General features: G+C 50.6%; 3 protein-coding genes across 3 annotated transcripts; 1 reads left to right on the top strand and 2 right to left on the bottom strand.

The window, feature by feature from the left end:
- Window positions 1–167: 167 nt before the first annotated feature.
- Window positions 168–625, top strand: VTN77DRAFT_1605 (uncharacterized protein; the record flags this gene model as incomplete). Its single annotated transcript, XM_069417355.1, has 2 exons — window positions 168–505; window positions 595–625. The coding sequence occupies 2 exons, from the start codon at window positions 168–170 to the stop codon at window positions 623–625; spliced, it is 369 nt and encodes a 122-aa protein (XP_069272884.1).
- A 1,228-nt stretch (window positions 626–1,853) lies between these two features.
- On the bottom strand, window positions 1,854–2,705 carry VTN77DRAFT_1606 (uncharacterized protein; the record flags this gene model as incomplete). Its single annotated transcript, XM_069417356.1, has 1 exon — window positions 1,854–2,705. One exon carries the CDS (start codon window positions 2,703–2,705, stop codon window positions 1,854–1,856), a length of 852 nt encoding a protein of 283 aa, XP_069272885.1.
- A 1,697-nt stretch (window positions 2,706–4,402) lies between these two features.
- On the bottom strand, window positions 4,403–6,759 carry VTN77DRAFT_1607 (uncharacterized protein; the record flags this gene model as incomplete). Its single annotated transcript, XM_069417357.1, has 5 exons — window positions 4,403–5,143; window positions 5,193–5,902; window positions 5,981–6,148; window positions 6,271–6,439; window positions 6,655–6,759. The coding sequence occupies 5 exons, from the start codon at window positions 6,757–6,759 to the stop codon at window positions 4,403–4,405; spliced, it is 1,893 nt and encodes a 630-aa protein (XP_069272886.1).
- Between the last annotated feature and the right edge of the window lie 2,269 nt (window positions 6,760–9,028).

Genomic DNA, 9,028 nt, shown 5'->3' on the forward strand with positions numbered 1-9,028 from the left:
GCCAGTCCTTTCAGGGGTCTGATGCTCGGTCACGAAATTGACAAGATATATGTCAATCTTATGTTGCTTTGCGAAGGCGGAGGAGCATTCGCATCAAGAGGGAAGACTTCAAGGACCCCATCGACCTGCTGTGCTTGGCCCTGAGATATATCCGCCCCGCCCAAATCATGATGCCGAAAGTTCTCATTAAACATGGGCCCTCTGAAAATATTTTTCGCTTAGAGCTATACACTGCGCTTCGAGATCTAGTCCCCGTGGACTGGTATTGTTCTCCTGAGGTACACGAGCCCACCGAATCGAAAAAAAGGTTGGATTTACTTGTCGCAGAGTTGCTTCCGCAGTTAGATCCACAAGAGAAGGAATCTTACCGAAACTGGACTGGTTATGAGTTAAAAGTAGATAAAGTTTCACACAAAGACTTCAAGGACCCACGGAACAGTGCATGGGTTACGCAAGCCGGGCAAAGTGAACGTCGCAATGCCGATGCAGCAGCCACTTATGATGAGTATGTTGGTTCAACAAATTCAATCGTTGCTTTTGCGGAGGACACCTAGATCTGTAGATCACAACTATCGACTGACTGATTGCGATCAGAAAATTGAACCTCGAGCCTGAGCAGCCGTAGGGATACGACCAACCCGTCACTGTGCATATCCCGTCGTCGAGATATCAGTTGCCGCTGGGAGATCAGAACCATATAAGTCGGAAGTTCCTCGAAGATAGAAAAATGAGTTTAAGTGCCCCCCAGAATTGATGTGTTGGTGTTCAAAGAGACTATCTTTGTCCGGCACTCATCCCTCCCTGTCTTTCATCTCTTTCTTTCTTTGATCATGTCTTTCTGAGGTTCTCTCTGACATGATTTTGACAGGGTGGGCCATGAACTCCCATTGCAGAGACGCATTGTACATCTGGCCATTTCACCAAATGTTGCAAGAGATATTGATGTCGAAACTGATCCTGATTACTCTGCACCCAATTAAGAACTCTTATTGTTATTGCAGACCAAACACGTACCAGCAGCTGATGGGAGAACCTCAATATGAATTGCACGATATGTAAAGCGGTGATATCTCCAGCAGAACATGCGGCTTATAATACGATTCTGCCTGCCCTCAGAGAACCCCTCGAAGCCATCCTCTGCGTCACCATAATCAGCACATCAGCAACATCAGTACCAATTCGCGGTGAGTCATCCTTGTCGCCGTCAGTGTCGAAAAAAAAAAGTTCCAGGTGTTTCTATTGTCTGTCGTTGATCAGTTTAATTGGGTTGGCCTGGCCTGTACCTGAAATTCAAGAATGGCTCGATTGCTCATGTCAAGGGGTTGCCAATGCTGTAAACCAGATAGATAGACAACTGTATCACAGTCCACATAATACTCAGAAGCTTCTTAGGACTAGCCATTTTCTCTGCATGTTCGTTTGCTAGTTCTCTGTCTAATCGTAAACTCTAGATGATACTTTTTTAATAAGACTTATCTTATATCAAAGAAAGACTTAGTTTTTAGAAGGGTAGAAATAAATGCATATACACTACAGATTCTTAAGTGATCGATATTAATCAGATATGCTGCTGTAGTAGAACTTGAGCCATCTACAGAGTTGTCACATATATATTATCTGTGTCATCTGTATCTTCTGTGTAGCTACGATGTCATCTATAATGAAGCCGCTACTTCGTCCTAGCTTCCTGTCCAGGCTTGTTTGTGTAGCTAAGGCCATACATATGTAGATCATGTCAGTCGTATATGCTCTAATGCTGATTATATATTTATATATACCTTCTATGTACATAATCTAGCCGACTTTATATTACATACAACGAATTTGATTGCAACGAAATTCAATTAATGCAATCACCTCCCCGGCGACCCCAGCACGCAAGCAAACTCCCGATCAGGCGTATCATCCAACGCATTCAGGACCAGATTCCACACGTTGAGATCGTACGCCTCGCCAATATGCCCCACAGGATCAAGCGGACACACGCTCTGGACATACTGGTTGACCACGCCGGGCTCGTCGACGATGGACGTCGTCGTCGGCGTGACGAGCTCGTCGTCCTTTGAGATGAGGATCGTCAAGTTGTTGCCCGGCTGCGCGATCGGCTGCCCGTCGTTCAGCTTCGAAATCGCCCATCCGCCATCGGCCAGGTCGTCGCAGGCGTGGCAGCCGAAATCGTTCAGGACCTTGCTGACGACCTCCCGCGTGGCATTGCCGCCCAGGGCATACGCGAGGCTGACGAGCCCGGCGAACGACGTGCCGTGCGTCGGCGGCGCGATGGCAACGATCCGGTCGATAAGGGGCGCCACGCCCTCGAACTTCGGCACGTAGAGCGACTGGAAGGCGCCCTCGGAGTGGCCAACGAGGTCGATTTTGCTGCTGTTTGTCTGCGCATGGACGTCACGAATGAAAGACGCGATCTCGACGGCGGACTCGTTGATGGGTATCAGGCCGCCCAGCAGCGGCATGCCCTCGTAGGCGCCGTAGGTCAGGCGAAACACGCAGAAGCCCTGGCTGCGCAGCCAGTCGCCTAGGTAGTTGATGTCCTCGTAGTAGGTGGCGCCTAGGCCGTGCAGGGTGATGACGGGGTTGGGATGGCTGGTGCTGCGGCAGGAGAAGTCGTTGCTGGGGTCGAGATAGACGTAGGCGGACGATAACGAGGTTAGGAGGGTGAGGAGCGTGAAGAGGGAGAACGAGAGTGCCATGGCGTCGAAACAAATAGTTAACCAGGCGGATATACGGTATAAGAATGATCGTCTGCAGGTAGATACCTGCGTCGAGAGTGACCAGTGACAAGCAACCGCTCTGGCAGTTGTCAGAATAATAATATCCAAGATCAGGAAAAGAGCGAGCGAATCAAAGCATTTTAAAAGCTAAGCAGAGGGCGCCCCAGATCGGCGGAAGATGGATCAATTCAGATTCTAGATGCTAGCCACTCAGGCTAACTAACTAGTAACAGTAATTCAGGTAGACTACTCCATAGCTACCAAACTTTTTCAGCTGTCACATCCGAGTCAATTTTAAGATTTTACCTGTCAAGTCATAATCATCAAGCATGGAGATGGCGGGATCGCGTGGGAATGGGATATTTATTATGGAGGTGCGATCTTGTTTTCCGCTAACTAGTGTGCGTCTACGGAGTAAATACGGAATCAGGGGGATGGATCTGTGGATTAATATTAATAATACAGCGTACTGTCCAAGAAACAAAAGTCTGTATCTGTATCTTTTCGTCCCTCATAATTTTATGGATGGCATGTCCTGTCAAGACTGAAAAGTCAGCAGACAATCCGATTGCTTGTCCGTGACAATAACACAACAATTCATCAGTACAGATCAGATAGATGTATTGCAATGCCTACACGGAGTACGAAGTAATTACGGAATGGGCTTCTAGATCTCTTTTCCCATGCCTCTCCACTCTCCACCAAATAAACCACTAGCCCCGCTATCGTCACCAGACTGGTGTTTAATTCTTCAATTAACTTTTCACTAACATTTAGTTACCTTCCCCTGGAATAACAAGGCATCTGGTTCGTGGCCGTCGGAAAACAAGCTTCAATGGTTGACTCCATACACACTACTTTAGAACACCCCTGCAATTTATTACTCTTCTAGATAGGTGAGATTTGCCTGGCCAGGCTGGCGTCTAGCCTAGGGTCCAGGAACTGCTCCATAAACACCTTTTTTTATCTGCAGTACTGTACTCCGTACCTCCATGGTCAATGAATATAGCAGGCACTTAATTGAGTGATGATGTGGTTATAATATACCATATAAGGCGAACAAACAATTCATGTACATACATACATTACTGTGATGTACCGATAGAGAAGAGGGCTGATAGCTTTTAGCTAACAACTCCGTATTGATAATAAGAGGTGGATAGTAACGCAACCGACTCAATTCATTGATCAGTCAATCAATGACATGATATCCGTAGATGTGACATGACGAGTCAACGATCAGATACAAATTTTGGGGTATATGAATTTCAATCAATCCAGCCACCCACCCTCCCAGCAGTACCTGCCTGATCCGACCAACCTGGCCAAGTCTGGGAATGAAAATGTAGAAATGCCCTATGCACGTATGGACGTGGGTGCATATATACAGTACATTAAAACACAAGAAATGAAAGAAATAACAGAGGTACGCCACCAGTTTATCCGCGGAATGGTATAGAGTAGATCGATCGATCGATCGATCGACATGAGAATGAATCCAAAGGAATCAAGGCAATGGTGAATAACGTAAGGAGAAATCGAATCAAAGTCAGCGTGCCGTCCCAGTCCATACTAATGCCCATCGTGATCGTCGCGGTCGTCGGTCGTCATTCATGAATCGTCGCCCAGACAGAATAAATACAGACAAATCCGCAGATAGAATACAAGGAGCAAGACTACGGAGCTCCAGCCCGCGGAGACAGCTCCGGCATCGAACTCCCCCATAAACGCAGCGCATGGCGCTGCTCGACCAGCGCAAACACCTGGCGCATGAAGTCGCGCTCGACGCCGCCCGGCGGGAAGGCCTCCCAGGCGACTCGCACGGGCAGCGCGAGCCGATTGATCATGTTGCCCGGGGCGCGCCGGATATAGCACTCCAGGCTCCGTGCGATGTCGCATGCCAGCTGGTACTTCTCTGCCATCGTGACTGCCCCCTCGGGCCGCGTGTCGATCGTCGATAGGATGAGTCGGTACGCTGCGTAGACGCACACCGTCTGTAGCAGCCGCAGGTCTGGGTAGACGAGCGTCGGCGGCACGATCACCTTCATCGTCCGCAGGTCGTAGCACCGAAACACTGGAAACGCGTCCGGGCCCTGCGGCTCGACCGTCTCCTGCGGAGCACCCCCAGGATAGCAGTCGATCCAATCCTTTTTGAACTGGAGAAACCGGTCGGTCAGATCGCCCACACCGTTCCACAAGTCGGCCTGCTTGACGCGGACCTCGGCCCTCCCCAGTATCTGCGATTGCTGCGCTGCCGCCAGCTGGTCGTGTTTCCACAGCAGCTCGGGGATTTCCACCGCCAGATCCAGGAGATGATGCAGCAGATCTTTCTCCGTCGTGCCAGCCGACCACGGTACAGTCTTCCAGGCCGGCTCGTTGAAAACAGTGGGCTTGCGGTCGACCAGGGCTGCCCCGACCTGTCAATGTTAATGCCACTATTTCCCTAAGAGCCAGGAGAATGCCTACCCAATAGGGCCGCAACTCGGTGAAAATGAGATGCTCGACGCCGTACATGAGGCTCTCCGGCCCCCGATGCTGCATCAGGCGCATCGCCCCCATGGCATGCGCGGCGACGGCCTTCTGCGAGGTGCGTTCAATGCTTTCAAACGCCAGTAGCAGCGTCACCGTCACCAGCGTCGCCTCCGAGCGGCTTCGCTCCGGATCCAGGAGAGCCTCCTGCAGCGAACGCAGCGTGCGGGGATACAGCCTCAACCCGGCCGATTCGATGCGTGGATCCTGGACGCTGCGCCCGAAAAACGTCAGGGAGACTGCCTCAAAGGCATTGGTGATCATCGGCGAGAACATGCGGATACCGGCCGCCGCGCGCAAGGCGCCTGCCCGGCCGGAACTGGTATCGACTTCGGGACTGAAGGAATCGACAAAGCGCTGAACAAACACATCCAAGGCGGGCTTGTTGGACACGAAGCGCGACAGAGGGAGGTACAAGTCGTCATCGATGGTGATGGTAGTGGTACTACTACTGCTGCTGGTGGTGGTGCTGCTGCTGTCCTCCCACAGTGAAGTAGACGATCGAGATTTGCCCGTATTGAAGTCGTACTCGTCCTGCTCCGAATCCTCGGATCCGGACGGTGAGAATGAGCCATACGGCGGGCGCCGCAGGGGCAGCCGGCGCGAGATCATCGAGCCCGAGCTGCTGGTCGAGCCTCCATCGGATGCTAGACGTTGCCAGTTAGATCAATCAAAGAATGACCAGCAACAAAGCCACGACTGTTGACAAAATAAAGGGAACATACCGTCATCATCACTGCTCCCTGAACGAAGTAGACCGCGTCTAGCAGGGCCACGATGGTTGGCGCGAATCTGCCCAATCAGGTCATCAACGACATTGATTGGAGCTGAGCGGATGGCATCGAAGAGCCGCTCCAGCTCAGCCAGCCTCCGCGTGCCAGGCGCGGTGTCTCCTGAGTCAGCACATTGGCGTCAGCAAGATCCCTACGAATACAGCCTGAAAAGGACAAGACCAGGAACAAAGAACACAGGGGTTATGCTGTGACGAGTGAGGCGTGGATCAGCCGGGGCGTACCTTGGCGGCTGATCTTAGCGCGCAATTCCTTGAGCTCATTTCGCAGGTTGCGGATCTCGTCAGCCTGGCTGATGGGTTGGAACTCCTCATCGCCCGGCCCTATGTCATAGACGCATTTGGAGGGGTGGCCATGGGCGCAGCAGGCACGGCACGGCTTCACTCGATCACACTGGAGATAGACGGTCAGTGGAGATCTGATCGCGATATCGATAACTTAGATAGAAGGGTGATGTCATAGCCTAGATGCATATGATCTGAGTTCGATCCACATGGCACATGCACATGCATGCATCGTACACACAGGGTTAAGAATCTGGGAATTTTTCTCCCTCCTCCCTCTAAACTTTCCGAGTAACTAAACTCGGGATCAAAGCGGCAACTCACCTTGACTTTGCGGATGCGGCATACGCGACAGGAACGCGACTGGCCGCTGACAGTCTTCTTCGGCCTTTGCTGCGATTGCGCCTCGCCGCGTGCTGGGTCCGTCATAGTGCCGGCGGCCCAACAGCAGCGGCCGGCTGACGGACTCAGCGTCGTCAACCAAGCCGCTATAGTTGTTGAAAGCGTTGCCGACGAAGGCAGGTACCTAAAGTGGTCAACACAGCAGGTGTCATGTCCTGGGGAGCGGTCCAACGAACTGGACGGCGAGAATCGGCACAACAAGATGAACAGATCTCGGAGGAAATCGCTGAACAAGTTCGAGGGTCAAGGGGGAGATCTGGGCCCGGTTTTAGCTTGCGGCCAGCGTGCCTTTTTCTCGGGGCTATTTAGTTTATGGCGCGCAGAGGCGTTCATTCAGCCAGCCTCGTTGCGGCGACAGCGTCGGCGATCATCCAGCGGTCCACATTTTACAAGTGATAGGAGGACAAGACAGGGCCAAGCGTTGAACGAGACGCGGCACGCCCTCTGAATAGCACCAACTTCTGACATCTGAACCGTCCGCGTAGACACGCGCGTGTCAGAACAAGCTCTGGGTTCCTGTCATGCCAGACCGTTAGCTAAGAGGTGGACCCGGTGAAAGACGGACCTCAACAAGATGGATGCAACGGTCGGGTGCGTCCATATAGGCTAATGCGATGCAAGCAGGCACGAGGACCCAACATCAGGAAACGCCAGATGGCATCCAGTCAGGATCGAGAAGAGATTCATTTCCACTCGATCGTGCCGTCCCCGGTTCAGATGTGGGTCATCCGGCGCTTCCGTGCCGTCGGGCTCCATTATCGACACGATACCGTTGATGGAGCGACTAAACGGGCTGGTTAGAGTTGAGTCAGTGGTTCGTCAATCGTACGGAGTACGGAGTACAGTACGAAGTATACTCCGTACTTTGTGAGCTGTAACGATGGTAGAGGCAGGTACGGAGTAGAGGGAGGAGACGGTGGACGAGAGCCAAGGAGGGAGGGAGACAAACAGATGCAAACAGGTCACCCTCGAGATACAAAACACGCCATTGTCTGTTCTTTTTTTTTTTCGCGGACCATATCGGCATTATTAATTAGTCCCGGACAAAGAACCGAGTCCACCAACATAGTTAATTCTAGTCAACTTTAAAGGATCCAGTCCCCTCTCGGGGCGCTTCTGTTTCGCTTCTTCCTTCCAGGATGAGCATGGCAAAAGTGACACCTTCAAGTAAACAATCCGACCTGTCCAATATCTACTCCGTACTACGGAGTACACGCTCTTAGGCTATATAGGCGTTACAGGGGGTGTACTATAATCAACGCCAAGATTGCAATCTCAATCGTTCCCTTAGAAAGGCATATTGCTCCCTAGAATTTGCAGAGACTCCCCAGGCTTCACAGGGACTTTGCGAATAGGCTTTGTGCTCTTCTCTATATAAAGGGTCGGCAGATTTCATAAATTAACTGATGGCTCTCAGGATCTCGCTGAGAGTTGTAAGAACGGCTTAATTTCTGTAACTGCCTGACGGCCGATCTAATACTCAGTGTGCGGTCACGTGAGCCGAGGCAACCGGAGCCTCAGGCTCCAACATTAACTAACGTAATTCCTGGCCGCTCCGGACACCCATCCGCACCCACGAATTCTATACAGAATCTATCGATCTCAACGCGCCACCATGCCACCAAAAACGCGTCAAAAATTAAAGAATTTGGTGTAGCAGGAAGGCCTCGAATCCTATTGGCTGTTTCTGCTGTAAAAAAATGCGAGAAACCGCTAACTATTTGCGCAGTGGCGCATTTATATGGTGTTCCTCATTCTACTTTACATGAGTAACTCTGTGGCACAATTTCACAGACTAAGAGATGTCCAACTAGTCATAAATTAATAGTTATTAAGGAGGAGACGCTTCTACAATGGATATTATCTTAGGATAGGCATAGAATGCCTCCTTGGCCAGCTGCTATACGAGATATGGCTAATATTTTGCTTTCTAAGTGCAGTCCAGCAGATACTCAACTTTATGTTGGCAAGAATTGGGTTTCTACCTTTATTAACTGCTATGAGGAGCTTAAAACACAATATTTGCAATAATATAACTATTGGTATGCCAAATATAAGGATCCAAAGGTTATCAATAAATGGTTTGACTGCATATGAAGCACTAGTCAACAATATGGAATCCTTATTAAGGATATCTATAATTTTAATGAGACAGGCTTTGCAATGGGCCTAATTACTACTACAAAAGTAGTTACTGGAGCAGAGACATCTGGTCGTCTGTGTTACGAGCCAACAAAATGGGAAGCTGTCCAACACAGCAATGCATGATGAAACAATACCCCGCAAGGCAGGACAG

The sequence above is a fragment of the Rasamsonia byssochlamydoides genome (assembly GCF_041956645.1).
Source record: "Rasamsonia byssochlamydoides strain NRRL 3658 unplaced genomic scaffold VTN77scaffold_130, whole genome shotgun sequence".
Taxonomy (NCBI): Eukaryota; Fungi; Ascomycota; class Eurotiomycetes; order Eurotiales; family Trichocomaceae; genus Rasamsonia; species Rasamsonia byssochlamydoides.